General features: G+C 32.9%; 3 protein-coding genes and 1 long non-coding RNA gene across 6 annotated transcripts; 1 reads left to right on the forward strand and 3 right to left on the reverse strand.

The window, feature by feature from the left end:
* Positions 1–857: 857 nt before the first annotated feature.
* On the reverse strand, positions 858–8,028 carry LOC145950153 (uncharacterized). The gene is made up of 3 exons (XR_014428260.1): positions 7,828–8,028; positions 3,489–3,588; positions 858–1,840 (listed from the first exon to the last, which is right to left on the reverse strand). It is a non-coding gene; the product is annotated as an uncharacterized LOC145950153 (long non-coding RNA).
* Positions 4,383–8,299, forward strand: LOC109816336 (F-box/kelch-repeat protein At1g57790). 3 transcript variants are annotated; one of them, XM_020381316.3, is made up of 3 exons: positions 4,383–4,545; positions 5,321–6,437; positions 7,932–8,299. In XM_020381316.3, exons 1-2 carry the CDS (start codon positions 4,508–4,510, stop codon positions 6,417–6,419), a joined length of 1,137 nt encoding a protein of 378 aa, XP_020236905.1. In that variant the 5' UTR covers positions 4,383–4,507; the 3' UTR covers positions 6,420–6,437; positions 7,932–8,299. The 3 variants fall into 3 exon arrangements, with proteins under 3 accessions (XP_020236905.1, XP_020236904.1, XP_020236903.1); XM_020381315.3 differs by having other exon boundaries at positions 7,952–8,299; XM_020381314.3 differs by having other exon boundaries at positions 4,385–4,545; positions 8,028–8,299.
* A 4,338-nt stretch (positions 8,300–12,637) lies between these two features.
* Positions 12,638–13,357, reverse strand: LOC145949844 (uncharacterized). Its single transcript, XM_083060736.1, has one exon. The coding sequence runs from the start codon at positions 13,355–13,357 to the stop codon at positions 12,638–12,640; it is 720 nt and encodes a 239-aa protein (XP_082916862.1).
* Positions 13,358–13,723: 366 nt separating this feature from the next.
* Positions 13,724–17,177, reverse strand: LOC109816341 (uncharacterized). Its single transcript, XM_083060738.1, has 8 exons — positions 16,724–17,177; positions 16,301–16,499; positions 15,930–16,214; positions 15,575–15,812; positions 15,007–15,064; positions 14,498–14,874; positions 14,027–14,149; positions 13,724–13,945 (listed from the first exon to the last, which is right to left on the reverse strand). Exons 1-8 carry the CDS (start codon positions 17,175–17,177, stop codon positions 13,724–13,726), a joined length of 1,956 nt encoding a protein of 651 aa, XP_082916864.1.
* Positions 17,178–17,210: the final 33 nt, after the last annotated feature.

The following is a 17,210-nucleotide window of genomic DNA, read 5'->3' on the forward strand; positions in this document are numbered from 1 at the left end:
AAATTACAAAATTGTTAAATATATTTTTTTTAAAATAAGTTTTTATAAATTAAAGCAGGTACATATACAAGACAGGTAAGTATATACCTATCCCCGTCCTCATATCCAATTTAATAATTAGGTATTATCCATACTTATGTTTGGTCAAATTGTATATTCTCCATCAAAGTTGGGACAGGTTTAAGTATTACCCATGGATACGGGTTTACTTATCATCCCTATTCAAGTGTAAGGAGACTTGTAATCCAAGGAAGTTAAGATTGATGAGTTTTGATGTTGCATTATGAAATTGATGTTGAATTCATGATATATATATATATATATATATATATATATATATATATATATATATTGTTTAGATGTTTCTTAATAGTTTGCATGTAATGGGTCCTACTTGTAGTGGTTGGATTTGAAGAGAGAAGATAAATCTTCACAAGGAGAATTCATATTTTCACCCAGGGAAAATGAATGCTTACTCAACGTTCATCCAAACTTGAAGATTTTTTTGTCTAGAATTACATTCTTGCTCAATGACGTGATTGTCGCCCAACAAGGAAACCACTCTATGGTAGTCTCTCTCAAAGCTTACTCGATGAGGCATAACGTGTCCAACGAGAGGACCCCCAAGGGTTTATGGTCACCTAGCAAAAGGATCCACAAATTGATCTATTCACTCAACAAGCTTTTGGCCACCCAACAATGAGCTCTAGAGGTGTTGGATAGCTCAACGAGAAAAGTTACAAAGAGTTTTTCTCGTTGAGCGAGACTAGTTTACTTAGTGATGAGCTCCAAAGAGTTTTGATCACTCAATGAGGCTACCTGTTGCCCAACGACAACTATGTTTTGTGAAAACTATATATTAAGTATCCTTTACATATTTTGTTGATATAAGATGATAATAATTGAACCTAGTTTGTAGTTTAATTATATACTATGATGAATTATGTTGTTTAAGTTAAAAGTAGCTTGTTGTATGAAATTGATAAAGTAAGTTATATGTTGTAAGTTGTTATGAACATGTGATGCATGTCTTAATTGTTGATAGTTGCATAAAAACTAAATGAAAGAAAAAGTGTTTTTTGAAAATCAAATATCTTATTGCGTAGATATCAGTTGTGGTACTCTGATAAGTCCAAAATTTGAAAACCCTTCATATAATTAATTGTCCCCTAATTGAAAAGTTGTTATAAGTTATATTCTCTAGGTTTTCAATTGAAATACTATTGTGGAGGTCGAGCCATATTTGTCACAAGCGTCCAATGAATAAAGTACAAGGTTAGAAACCCAAATTTCTAATTGAGTACAAGACTAGATGAATTGGGTGCAACATTTTCTATTAATTTTTTTTAGTTTGATTATTTTAAAGAATAAACATATCATTTACCCATTTACCCTTTAAATTACAAAAATCTTCTCTACGCTTTAGATTTTTCATTTTTATACTTATTTCAATATTTATTTTAATTTCTTATATCTTTGAATATATTATTTTCATATTTATTTCAATATTTTTTAAAAAATTATGAATAATTAAAAATAATTTTATATAAATTGTAACGATCTGACGTGATCCCTACACTTTGTGGAATCGCACTAATAATCTAGTGAACTAAAATAAAATATTAAGCTAGATAACATAATATACATATATAAGAAGAGGTAAAAGAAAATAAATATTTGTACACAATATCGTACTATGCATATATAGTCATCCAACTAATACAATCCTAGTATTGGTCAAGCACCAACAGACAGTTACCCAAGATGGTAACTCTGACACTAGGAACAAAATTTCACTTCTAGCAGCGATCGCAGCAACCAGCTCTAGCCTATCCTTGATCTACTCCCATACACAGTATGATTATCCCAGTCCATCCACATGGAAACAAAAGGGTAAGCTAGAGTTCAATAAACAACCATACAAGTATAGGGTAATAACTATACTACTCATTCGTTCAATCATCATCAAAACACAACAACACAGTTTATCATAATAGCTCAACTATCAACTCATTCATACAACTTTACATGCAATTTGAATGCAACAACACATGCAACATCAACTAATGCGTCGTCACGCATATACAACTAGGAGATCTCCAGCAACTGGGGTTGAGCAGCCTAGGTGGCATAAATCCTATCGAATCCAATGTTTGACCTATCTTAACCAGGTCAGGTATTCGACATCGTTAGGAACTTCGAAGAGAACTAGGTATAAACAACAATAGGCGATTGCTCAGGTGTGTCACTCAGACTTGGAGGTCTAGTACTAATGTCAGGGCAGAAGGGTTTGGGTATGGGCTTACCACGACCTTGGCTTGCATAACCAATCCACATATGGAGTTAGCCCACCCACTGCCCTCCAGGTACCACGCACCCTCCAGTACCTAGTCAAAGACTACATCTCTAACTAGATACCTTACTCAATGTGGTCATTCAACCATGACATGGATCGACTACTTCCATATCGCTCACACAGTACTAAGAGATTCAACTTTAAAACAATTTTTAACTTATCACCTTAGTACTATATATCTCAACATAAGACATATATCTTCACCATATGTCCCCATCTTTGCAACTTTACAACAATAGACATCTTTATACAACTTTACAACAATAGACTATTTCAACTTATGCATCTCGACTTATTCGTATTTCAACAATAACAACATGTAATCAACTTAATTTCATCAATTACACAACATATAAACAACTTAAGTCAACAACTACTCAACTCATCTTCATCAGACAACTTAGCAACTTAACCAAATCATTAAGCCTACTCACGCCCGACATAATCAACTCGTGCCCTACCTAACATCCAACCTGAGAGCTCTAAGCTCTTCCACGCCTGACGCAATCAACTTGCGCCCGACGTCCTTGAAACAAAGACTCACAAGAGTCTCCACGCCTGATGCCCTCACTCTGCGCTCAGCGTTGTCTACACAGAGACCTACAAAGGTCTCCATGCCCAACGCACTCACCCTACGCCCAACACTATATCAGCAAAACATCATCCAAGCCACTATTTGATATGGCGCTCGACGTGGTTTTCCTCACGCCCAGCGTGAACTCATGCAGAGACTCCCGTTTATAATCACGTCTGACGCGACTAATCTTGCACTCGACGTGATCAAGAAATGGGTGCCTCTGATGAATACACGCCCGACGCCAAGAACATGCGTCTGGCGCAAATTCATACAGTAGCCTTCAAAACTTCAAAATTTTCCATCAAAACCTGAAAATCAGAAAATCTAGCCACATGCAATCTATGAAATATAAGACAAAAACTCCATACAATCAGAAATCATTATCCGATTCAACATGCACCCACCCGATGCATCAAAATCATCAAAACCCCAATTTTCCCAAAAACCCCGAAAATGAGAAATCTTTCAATTCAACCCTTGATTCTCAAATTCATGCACCAATTGAGTCCCTAATCTCACATGCAACTAAACAACCTACATTTTAGCTTCCATTACCTAAAGATTGGCTCCGAACAACCAAGAATTTGAGAAGAAGAAGAATTTCTCCCGAAGCTCTACTTACAGAATTCAATCCTCCGAAAATAAGCTTCCTAGCCTGAATTCCAGGAAAAGACAGAAGAAGTTAGTGATCTAAAGAAGAAGAATAAATCACAGAAATATGGGAGAGAAAGGAGCTCACGGACACAAAGTCCTTCTTTCTAAAACCCCTCTCTAAGGTTTCTTTCAGAATGAGCTAATGAGACTCCCTTCTAGGAGAAAACCTTATATACTCTCATCTCTAACATTCACTAAACTCTAAACCAACATACTATATGTTACATAAATTATTTATCATAAATCTAAAATATAATTATAAGTTCAAAATTATTTATTTATTATAAATTTAATTATAACACAAAATATAATAAAAAATTTATTATAAATTTTAATTATATAAAATAAATAATTATCTTATAACTAAAATACTAGTTTATTAAAAATTAAAAATTCAGTAGATCGTTGATCTTATTGTGTCTTCTTTTATAGTTAGATCTTTCAATATTTATAATATTTAATAAATTTTAACTAAAAATAAAAATATATTAAATATAGTTTTAAACACAAACAATGTTTCGTGATTTCTCTTTCCTAAATCCACTCCAAAATATGATAATTTTTTTTAATAAAATTGACTATCATTATTTATAATTCTAAATATTTTTTTTACATATTTAGTTGTTCAAGGTATGATAAGATTTTGCGGTGATCTCGTTGATGTACGGTTGATAATAGATATGATGGTCGCGAAGCCTTTACACGTGTTTCGTGGGACATGTCGTGTAGCCGCCTCGCACGTGCTAGTGCCACTTACTTCGTTCCTTCTTATTCATATTCATGATTTCGTTTTCTATTTTTCACTTTTTCTTTCTTAAATTCTCCTTTTCTTCTTCTCTGCTTGACTCTCTTTCTCCAACTAGTCAATTCCTCTTTCTCTTTCCGCAAGGAAACTTCGTTTGGCCCAATTTTCTTGAATAATGTCTGGGAAAAGGAAAAGGAAGAGGAAGTTGAAATCGTAAGCTCCTCTTCTATCTAATCCAAATGTCAATTTTGCATGCTTATCTCTGTTTCAAATTTTTTGTTTAATTAATTAATTGTAGTAAATACGTTAAAAAAATGATCTTCAACGCTGGATCAGTTTGTGCTTGTACAGAATGGCAGTTTTTGTTTGGTTTCTGTTTTGATTTTAGTCTGAATACTCAATTTCAAACAAAAATTGATTTTTGATTAGTTTAATTTAGTTAGTTTGTGATTGTGAATGCATTAGGTATTGCGGTTCAGATCAGAGTCTGATTTTCATAACTTTGTTGAGAATTGGGTTTCTCTAGTGTGAATTATTGTGATTTGCTGAAAATTGGGTTACTCCAGTGTGAATTGGATTTGTACACAGGCTCTAGTGAGTCAGTTGTAGTGTGAATTGGAGCATTGTACTATAGTTCAGTTTAATTTTTCTCAGGCATATATTTTTTTAATTCTTTACTCTTTTATTTATTTAATTAATTAATCAATTAATTCCTAACCTTACTGGTTGGTATGCTCCAGTAAGCCTATGTAATCAGATTTTAGAATATTATTATTTTTATGTTATGTACACTGTTCATGACAGAAACATCCAACTTAATATTTTCAAACCTTGAGTGGCAGAAAAGTGAGATTGGTGTACGTATTTATTGGTATAAAGGACTGTTCAAGGAACCAAGTTCTAGTTTCTTTGACCTTTGCTGTAGGATATTAAGCACATTCAAGTGAATTTGTTCACTTCTCTGTTACATGTATCTTTAACTTTTTAGGTTGAGTGATACCAATACAGACAGCGGAAGAGCAGCAACGGAGGCGGAAAATGAAAATTTGGAGTTGCAAACATGGTCCGATCTTCCTACTGAACTCTTAGAATCAATATTGTCCCGTTTAAGTCTAGATGACAATGTTCGTGCTTCAGTTGTTTGCAAGAGTTGGCATTCTGTTGCCACTGCTGTATGTGTGGTAATCCCGTCACCGTGGCTAATGTATTTTCCAAAATTTGATGACTGGTATGAATTTTATGACCCTGTCAAGCGTAAAACTTATTCCATTGAGTTGTCAGAGTTGAGTGGAGCTAGGGTTTGTTATACAAAAGATGGTTGGTTACTGCTATACCGGCCCAGAACACACAGCGTGTTCTTCTTCAATCCCTTTACTCAGGAGATTATCAAACTGCCAAGATTTGAGATGTCATACCAGATAGTTGCCTTCTCTTGTGCTCCAACATCATCTGACTGCATTCTGTTTACTGTTAAGCATGTTAGTCCTACTGTTGTGGCCATCAGTACATGCTACCCTGGGGCAACAAAATGGACCACTATTAGTTACCAAAACCGCTTGCCCTTTGTCAGTAGCATATGGAATAAGCTTGTGTTCTGTAATGGACTCTTTTATTGCCTGAGTCTCACAGGTTGGCTAGGGGTGTTTGACTTATCTGAACGCACGTGGAATGTTCTTTCAGTACCTCCACCCAAGTGCCCAGATAACTTTTTTGCCAAAAATTGGTGGAAGGGAAAATTCATGATAGAACATGAGGGAGATATAATAGTAATTTATACATGTTCAAGTGAAAATCCCATTATTTTTAAGCTAGATAAGATGTTAATGGAATGGGAAGAGATGACAACACTGGATGGAGTAACTCTTTTTGCTAGTTTCTTGTCTTCTCATTCAAGGACTGATCTCCCTGGAATAATGAGAAACAGTGTCTACTTCTCTAAAGTTCGTTTTTATGGAAAGCGTTGCATATCATTCTCTCTTGATGACTATAGATACTATCCTCGTAAGCAGTGTCATGACTGGGGAGAACAAGACCCTTTTGAAAACATATGGGTTGAACCACCGAAGGACTTTGCTGGGTTCACGTGAAGAACTTTAGTGAAACAAGTAAGCATTCCCAAATCCCTATTCTATAGAACTATTTGTTATGACTTATAATGTCTTATAACTGGATATATGCTTTCATAGCAAATTAGCAATGCATGATAATTGTTGCCATTCTTTATTAAGTAATTATGCATGGTTGAAATTTTCATCAATGTTATTGATGTTTATATTATTTAATTATCAATGCTTGCTCCATGCAAATTACAAAGTAATCCAGGTTGCTCTCATTCAGTCATTCTTTTCAAGGTTAAGTTACATGATTTAATTTTGATCCACTATCAACATACAAGTATTTTCACACTCATCTAATTATTTATTGATCTGTCACACTTGATTGAATGATGGATTAGAGGTTAAATTATGAAACATTATTGTCTGTGTGTACCGAATAAGTGAGATAACTAGTTTATTGTGACTTGTGAGGATGAGAGGAGTGAATTCACAGCTGGATCTTATGTGAATGATCACGATTGGAACACTAGAGTCATATGTGTGTCCATTGGAATTTATGAGTTATTTTTTAAAAATCTTGTACAAGTTCATTCATTTGCATTAAGAAACCAGCTTTCAAAAAAATTGTCTAAAATTCCATATAATGTATAAAATTTGACAAAATCCCTACAAGTAGTAAGGATAGCCAACATTAATGAGTAACTTGTTCTATAGGGAGAGAGAAAAAGGAGAACAAAAAGAATAACTATCAGGGGAGAAGTTGTGTAGTGAAGATTGTAAAGTTGTAAGATGAAGCAAGAGTCCATTGAGAAGAGCCTAAATAAAATAACGACTGCTCTTCTTAAACAAAATCTACCTACATACATTAAGCAATAAATATCTTATTTTGGGTTTCTTTCTATTTATTTGAGGATGGGTGAGGGGTTACAAAGTAGTGTCTGTTTGATTTTGTGTCAAACTCCAGAAACATGCATAAAAAATGAGAAGCTATATAACGTGTGAAACTGACATGTGTAACCTCTGAACTCTGAAGTAACAATGAACCAAACACCCTCATAAGAGACAATTCATGAATTTGAAGCCCAACAATAAAAGAAAGCATAATGAAAATGCAAATCAGGCGGCGCTGTAAGGGCATTGTGAATAAGAAATTTGAAAATGTCAGGGGAAGATCAAAGACTAAAAGACATATTTAAAGGTCACACATTCCACCTAGTCAGCTTGACAACCTAGCCTTCTTCCTTACCTTATCTACGTGAAAGAGCCAACTTATGATTTTGAATTTGATTGGCTTAAATTACTGTTAGTAAGTGCACCATTTTAACTTTGTATGGCCCTCCTCATTTTTATTTAGACAGCTCTCGTGTACAAAAATTAAAACATACTTCGGCAATCCTGAAAAGTTATTTGATAATTTTGATGGATAATGGTTATTTACCTGTTTGTCAAACATAGTTGTGTTCTCTGTGCCAAGCTTGTGACTAGGTTCCCTGCTTTTACAATTGAACTTGTTTGCTCGGTCTGTTTCTGAGCATATAATAGGCAGTGACATTTTCATCCAGCTGTCTTGCATGGCATTCATCATCCAGAGCATGACCAATTCAAGTTTCCGTTAATCAATCTTTTGGGCTATTGCAGTTCGTTAGTGAAGCTCATATGGAAGCATATCGAAGGCAACGTCTTTACCATATAATATGTGAGGCTACTAAGTGAAGAATCACATCTATAATCTGTTGGGGGATAAGCTTAGATATATCCCCTTTGATTCCCTTGTCTCAGCTGATGTAGAATTTTAAAGATTTTTCCCAACACAATAGCGATCTAGTGCTTATGCAGAATAATTGGAGTTCATTCTAGAATTACCTAGAGATTTGTTGACATTTATTATCATGATTGTTATTCGTCTTTAACTTTCTGTTTGGTTGAACCGTCAACTAATTCAATTTTTTTTTATAAAAAAGATAAGAGGTCAAAATTAATTCGAAAATTTAAAACTATAATTACTTAAAAGTATATTTTTAACTACAGAATAAAAATATATATAACACATTATATAAACATATCTTTTTCTAACATTTTATTTTTTTTATCAATTAGTTCAATATCTAATATTATCAAACATTTATAATTCAGTAAGAGACTTAATAACCTTAAACCCCACACGTGAAATGCTAATTGTATCATGCACAATTAGTATATGTTTTGAGTCCTGTATTCCTGTCAAGTCTCTTGCATCTTGTCGCAACTTATAATGACGCAAAAATATATATTTTTGTGAAACTGTCATCAATATTTTGTTTTAAGGGAAAGGTATTAAAAATTTCTTTAAAAAAATAATTTTTAAAATTAAAATTTAAGTTTGGAAGTTAATTACGTATAGAGAAGGTATTAACATCCTATAACATGTAAAAAAAAAAGTATCTTTAATTAATTGTGTAAAATTACGTAATTTTATAAATATTTAATTTACCCCAGAAATATATTTTGTTATTTCTTTTTTAATTTTTATAGATGAAAAAAACTTTGTATTTTATTTAAAAAACTTACATAATGATTTAAACTAACAAATAAATAATCATTAAACTCTCGTAATAACATTATAGATAGAATTAACATTATTAATTTTTGATTATTTTATCAAAAGACAACGAATTTTATTATTATTATGATTTTATTTTATTTAAAAAAATATTTTAGTACAAGAATTTAAGTTAATAAATGACTAGCATTAAACCCTCTCATTTAAATAACATTAAAGATAAAATTAGTATTTAATTAATTTTATTAATAAATGTTTTTATTTTTATAAAATAATATGTTTATTTTATCATATGTATAAAAGCTTACTATGAAAAATAACTGTTTTATAAACTTTATGATTTACATAATATTAAAGGTAGGAGTGCTACTTAATTGATATCATTAAAATAACGTATATGTGAAGGATAATTATTTTTATATTTTTATCTAAAAAATATATTTTACATAAAGATTCAAGTTAAGAAATGATTAATCAATAAATCTCCACAATAACATTAAAGATAAAAGTACTACTCAATTAAAATTATTTTAAAGGAAAAAAAATTGTGCATAAGAGTTTAAGCTAACAAATGACTAGTTATTAAAACTTCTCAATTAAATAACATTAAAGATATAATTGTTATTCAATTAATGTTATTAATAAGTGTTTTTATTTTTATAAAATAATAATTTTTATTTTACCTTATGTATAAAATTTTATGATAGCAAATAATTATTCTATAAACTTTTATGATTTACATGATATTAAAGATAAAAGTGCTATTCAATTAATATCATTAACCACTAAAAATAACTCATATGTGAAAGAGAAATTTTATTTTGATAAATATATTTTTATTTAAAGAAACAAAATTTTGCATAAGGATTAAAATTAGTAGATGACTAGTTATTACTCTTATAATTAAATAATGTCATAGATAAAAGTATTATCCAATCGACTTTATTAATTGTTACATATTAAAGTAAATTTAAATAATATTTTTCCGAGAAAATAATTTACTCTAAACATAAAAATTCATGATAGCAAATGACTGTTCTATAAATTCTTATGATTCAAGTAATATTAATGGTATCATTTCCGTTCAATTAATACTGAAAATCTTTATATGAATTAAAATATTATTTATTTATATGAATGGATATCATTGTGAAAAAAAACGGATTGATAATTCATATAGCATTACAAAAAGGTTAAAAGAAAATAAGGATAACAAAAGAAAATTGTGCATATCAAATAATACCACTTATATGTTATTCATTTATTATATAACAATAGTTTAATAAATGTAATATGGTTTCGTACCGATTAGAAATTAAATAATATATGCGTAGAACTTTCTTACTAGTTTGTGCGAGAATGCAAACACTTCTTCAATTTTGGGTTGCTGAATCCTATTCCCAATAATTGAAAAATGCACATTGATATGTTTTTGATTTTTATATTTACGGCATATGAAAAGACACAAGCACGAAAAAGAATGATAAGCATTTCACATATATTTATCATTGCAATATACATGACAAAATTTAAGAGCGAGGAGTATACTAAACAAAATCTGAATATAAAATATGCAATTGTAGATTCTCTGTGATGGTTGAAACTAAAAGACTAATTTTCCTTTTGCAATAAAGACCTAGAAGAGCGTGGAGTGTAATGTAAATTACTGTGAGAAAACTTCTTACTAGAAAGCCAACGTCAAAACCAAAATTGTGCCCTTCCTTCTTTCTTTTTTCCCCCTCCTGCTAGATATATCTAGATCTTTTATAAGCTCTATTGGTTTGTAACCAATATGCCACTATCTAATCCTCTCCTTATTCTTAGGTAACCAATCTTATCTGATAATCCCTTCTTTTTTTTTCAACTACCACATGACTGCTTTATCCCTTCCTTTATGCCATATCACCCTTATTTTTTATAACCTCTTGTTCCACTTATTCAGCTTGTAACCACCTTCAATTTTATCCACTTTTATTTTTAGCTTTTTTTTATAAAAAAAATACCGGATAAATTTAATTATTCACGGTTTCCCTTCTTTATTTATTTCTTTCTAAATATCAATGCTTCTAGATCACTATGATAAGAAATAAATAAAGATGTGAATGAATTTTATCCGATAAACATATCTTCAAATGCCAGTGCAATCAAGTCCTAAGCTTTAATGTTGGTGCCAAAATGATCAAATAAATGCTTGTATTGGAACAATTAAATGTTGGTACTAGAAAGATTCAATGCGTTTGCTTGAACAATAGGATATTCTTATTCAATAAAGTAAAAATGTATTTAAAAAGGAAGTCATTGTATGACTGGATATATATATATATATATATATATATATATATATATATAGGGAGCATATCAAGTGAGAGAAAATTTATTATGAGAGATGAGAGGGTTAAAATATAATCCTTAGATTAATTTCCTCTCACTTGATTAAACCCCAAATTTTCTCTCATTTGATTAATCTAAGGGTTATATTTTAACCCTCTCATAATGAATTCCCTCTCACTTGATATGCTCCCTATATATATATATATATACACACACACACAACGGTAGCAATAGGAGGTAGCTATTATGTGAGTGACATTTTCTAGATGAACAATGTTAGTACTACATTTCAATAACCTTGATTGCTCGCCAATAAACTTGTGAGGATAATTCAATACAATTCTTTTGCCCCATTTTATGATTTTGCCATGGCTTGCCCCAATTGATACCTCAAAAATTGGCATGATACTTCCCTCTCATTTTGATGGTTTCTTTTTATTTTTTTTGGACCTTAATTTTTGCCTAAATTGCTCTTTTGAGTTTTCAACCTAGCAGGTCGCTCTAATTTTGCCTAAATCGCCATTTCAGGTTTTCAATCTAGCAAGCCTTTTTTATCCTAATTTTTACCTAGATTGCTCTTTTGAGTTTTCGACCTAACAGGTCGCTCTAACTTTTGCCTAGATTGTCGTTTCAGGTTTTCAATCTAGCGAGCCTCCCTTTTTTTAGGCATAATATTTCTTTACTACATTAGAATTTACAAGATGTAGTAGATCTTTGCCATCTATGTTTATGAGGATCAAGGCTCCCCCAGAGAAAACCTTTTTAACTATAGAAGGTCCTTCATAATTTGATGCCCATTTACCAAGACGATCTTTCTAAACTTGCAGAATTTTCTTAAGCACTAAGTCTCCTTCTCGAAATTCCCTAGGGTGAACTTTCTTTTCAAATGCCTTCATCAATCTTTTTTGGTATAATTGGCCATGGCAAATTGCATTTAACCTTTTCTCCTCAATGAGGTTTAACTGGTCCAACGGGCTTGGACCCATTCTACTTCTTCCAATTCAGCTTCCATTAGTACTCTTAAAGATGGGACTTCAACCTCGATTGGAAGGACTACTTCCATTCCATAAACTAAAGAAAACGGGGTTGCCCTAGTTGAGGTGTGAACTGAGGTACGATATCCATGTAAGGCAAATGTGGAAGCATCTCATGCCAATCTTTGTATGTCACCATAATTTTCTAAATAATATTCTTAATGTTCTTGTTTGCTGGTTCAACTGCCCCATTCATTTTTGGGTGATATGGAGAAGAGTTATGGTGTTGAATTTTGAAGTCAACACATAATTCTGTAATCATCTTGTTGTCAAGTTGGTTCCATTATTAGTAATGATTTTGCTTGGCACACCATAAAGACAAATTAATTCTCTTTTGATGAACTTTACAATGCATTTTGAGTCACAAGAGCATATGAAACAGCTTCAACCCACTTGGTGAAATAGTCAATTTCCACTAGAATGAAGTGATGTCCATTTGAGGCTTTCGACTCAACAGGACCATTAACATCCATTCCCCACTTCAAAAATGGCCAAGGTGATGACAAAACATTAAGGGAATTTAGTGGAACATTGATGTTATCAACATATGTCTGACATTTATGATATTTCTTCACATATTTAAAGCAATCACTCTCCATGGTCAACCAATAATAATCAGCCTTTAAGATTTTTCTTGCCATGGCATGCCCATTCGTATGAGTGCCGAAAGAGCCTTCATGAACTTTTTTAATAATCTTCTGTGCTTTGACAACATATACACATCTAAGCAAAACTATATCATGATTTCTCTTATACAATACATCCCCATTTAGAAAGAAACTCATTGACAGTCTTCTTAAAGTTCTCTTATCATTCTCTAAAGCATTTGATGAATATTCTCTACTTTTGATATACTTCTTAATATCATAGTACCATGGATTTTCATCTGATTCTTCCTCCACTGACTGGCAATACGTAGGCTGGTCACGACATTGAATTTTTATAAGTGGTATGTCTTTATCATCACTTAGTGTGAACATAGACAACAAAGTGGCCAATGCATCTGCCAAATGGTTATCCTTTCTATGGATGTGATCGAAAGTGATTTCTTCAAATTCTTTCATTAATTCCTTTATACGAGTTTGGTAAGGGATTAATTTTGCATCCTAAGTTTCCCACTCTCCTTTTAATTGATGAATGACTAAGGCTGAGTCCCTATATACCTCAAGCATTTTCGCTTATGCTTCTAGAGCTGCTTGTATCCCCAAAATGCATGCTTCATATTCTGCTATATTGTTGGTGCAATAAAAACACAACCTAGCCGTGATTAGAGTATACTACTTTTCTGGAGAGATGAGTATAGCTCCAATTCCATGGCCCAATATGTTGGAAGCACCGTCGAACAACATGATCCACTTGTTTTCTTGTAGTGACCTTTCTCCATTAAATAATTTCATTATGTTTTCATCTAGGAATTCACACTACATTGATTAATAATCATCTATAGGCTGATGTGCAAGGTAATCTACCAAAACACTTCCTTTAATTGCTTTTTGAGTCACATAAGTAATGTCATATTCTGATAAAAGAACTTGCCATCGAGCAATCCTTCCTGTAAGAGCAGGTTTTTCAAAAATGTATTTGATTGGGTCCATTTTAGACATCAACCATGTTGTGTGACTAAGCATATATTGTCTCAATTGATGAGCTGCCTATGCCAAGGCACAACAAGTTCGCTCCAACAATGAATATCATGTCTCATAATTAATGAATTTCTTACTTAAATAACATACAACTTGCTCCCTTCTTCCAAAATCATCATGTTGGCCTAACACACAACTCATAGACCCATCAAGCACTGTTAGATACATAATGAGAGGCCTTCCAGGAATAGGTGGCACTAAAACTGGCAACTTCTATAGATATTGTTTTATTCTGTCAAAAGCTTCTTGATAATCATCATTTCACTTCATTGGTTGATTTTTGTGTAAAAATTTAAAGATGGGCTCACATCTAGGTATTAGTTGGGATATGAATTGGGCAATATAATTCAATCTTCCCAAGAAACCTCGAACTTGTTTTTTCGTGCTGGGCGGTGGCATCTCAAGAATTGCTCGAACCTTGTCAGGATCCACTTCTATTCCTTTTTAATTGACTATAAATCCCAACAATTTACCAAATTTCACACCAAAAGTACACTTGGATGGGTTTAGCCTCAACTTAAACTTTCTTAACCGCTCAAACAATTTCCTCATGTGAATTACATTATCTTCTTCTTTTCTTGATTTTGAAATCATGTCATCTACATAAACCTCAATCTCGTTGTGTATCATGTCATGAAACAAGGTCACCATTGCCCTCTGATATGTTGCCCTAACATTTTTTAGGTTGAATGGCATGACCTTGTAGCAAAAGGTGCCCCATGGTTTGATAAATGTTGTTTTCTCTTTGTCCTCCTCAGCCATCTTGATTTGGTTGTGTCCCGAGTAGCCATCCATGAAAGAAAAGAATGAATGTTGCACTGTGTTATCTACTAACACCTCAATATGAGGTAGTGAAAAATCATCCTTTGGGATGACTCTATTTAAATCTCCGTAATCCACACACATCCGAACTTTCCCATCTTTCTTAGGAACTGGTACTATATTAGCAATCCATTATGGATATTTGGAAACAGCTAGAAATCTTGCATCAAATTATTTTTTGACCTATTCTCTAATCTTCAAAGAAAATTATGGTTTTATTTGCCTCAACTTTTGCTTGATAGGAGGACATTCTGGCTTCAAAGGCAACTTATGTTCTACTATGCCAGTATCAAGCCCCGACATATCCTGATATGACCAAGCGAAGCCATCTTTATAGTCATGTAAGAGCCTTATCAACTTATTACGTTTAGGTTCTTTCATGAGTGTGCCAATCTTGACTTCTTTCTTTTCCTTTTCTTCGCCCAAATTAATTATCTTAGTCAACTCTTCATGCAATTGGATCTCTTTGATCTCTTGTTCCACTAACCTTAATACCTCACAGGAAGGCTTTAAATCATCTTTAGTATCCTCACTAGTTTGATTAACAGGAAATTAAAACTATTTAATGCAATACTATCATTTTCACTTTCAAGCACATTTTTTTCAATTCTGCATGATTTAAAGTTGGAATAGGATCAATAAAAAGAATAAGAAAGGAATAAAATAAGAGATGAAGGAAAAAAAATGCATTTATTAATAAACTATTGCAAGGAAATACATGAACCCTTATTCAAAGGAAATAAAAAATCCTAAACCTTGGGGAAGAGCAACAGGATTAGCATTTTAAAAAAATCATTTTAAATTTGAATTGAAAACCACAGGTAGCTCGACAATCTCCCAATTATTCAGCTCAAAGTTTGATGGACAAGCATGGACCAGGTTGGCATGGTCATCCTCTTGAACGACTTGCTCAATAACAGCTATTGAGTTTGGAAACTCGTACCCAACACTCCAGAATCTTTCTCGCAAATCACAGACAAGGACCCCATCAATTTTTGCCTCCCTATTTTCCAACCTAGCCAGCCTTCTTTCCCTTTTCTCATACACAGCTCGCCTTTTATCAACTTTGGTAGGTTTGTAGCCCAAATCAAATCAATCATTATTTTCTATCAATTCTGGCAATTGATTTAGGCCCTGTGTATCTCTTCCCAGTCCGCAACCATATTGATACCCATTCTCTAACATGATTTTGGCTACCATCAGAGAAACACCTAATGGTCGTGGCTTCACAACAGTCTTTCCATATCTCACATTTGCAATTTCAAGCCCTTGAGATGAGGTCTCCAGAGCTTCTTCAACAACCTCAATATAAGGAGTGGATGAAGGTTTACTAACCAATAAGTTTTCTTTGGCCAAGAAAATGATCAACTTGTCATCCACAATAAATTTCAGCTTTTGGTGAAGGGTGGAGGGTACAACTCTTGCACAATGAATCCAAGGTCTTCTCAAAAGGCAACTGTAAGCTAGCGCAATGTCCATCACATGAAATACTACCTCAAAGGTAACAAGACCGATTTGGATAGGTAAACTTATTTATGAGACCCATCAAAAGATCTCACTATCACAGTGCTTGGCTTAATGTATGATCCATCATAGGGAAGTTTTGCCAGTGTTATCTTTGGCATCACATTCAATGAAGAACCATTGTCAACCAAAACTCTCGCCAAGATAAGGCCCATGCATTTCACTAATATATGCAAAGCTTTATTGTTCCCGGCTCCTTCCTCTAGTATCTCATCATCTGTAAATGTAAGGTAATTATTAGTAGTGATATTCCAATAATATCCTTAAATTTCTTCTTAGAAATGTCATGAACGACATGTGCTTCAGTCAATATCTTCAACAGTATTCGTCTATGAGGTACTGAGTTCATCATAAGAGACAAAAGTGATATTCTAGCAGGGACCCGATTCAGCTAATTGATCACCGTGTACTCACTTTGTCATATAAGTTTTAGGAACTCACATGCCTCTTCATTAAAGACTTCCTTCTCTTTTGCTATTTCCTCATCAACAACTTTCTGTTCAAGAATTTCTTTATGCTTCTCCTTATCTCGACCAACCTCTCTGGATTGCTCGACCCTTAACTCGCTTGGAGTATAAATTCGACCACTTCGAGTCATACCACCAATCCCAGCAACATTTGTGACTTTGAAGGCTTCTGAACAAGTTTTTACTATTTCTTCCTTAGAGGCTTCAACACAAACTTCCACACAATATCTCCATGGTACTGCTTTGTTATCTTTATAAGTAAAAGACTTTGGCACTTGTATTGTGATAGCCTTTAGGCCATTAGTATTTAGAATAGTTTTATCCTTAATATAATGGATAACCAAGGGTTTTGGGCAGCCTAAAGCTGGTTTAATAGCCAATACATGACCTCCTAAGTAGCCAACTTGTACAAGTTGTTTATTCATCATGTCTTGTTGTATCTTCTTAAAATCATCACATTC

Source organism: Cajanus cajan, chromosome 7 (genome assembly GCF_000230855.2).
Source record: "Cajanus cajan strain Asha chromosome 7, NIPB_CcT2T_4, whole genome shotgun sequence".
Lineage (NCBI taxonomy): Eukaryota > Viridiplantae > Streptophyta > Magnoliopsida > Fabales > Fabaceae > Cajanus > Cajanus cajan.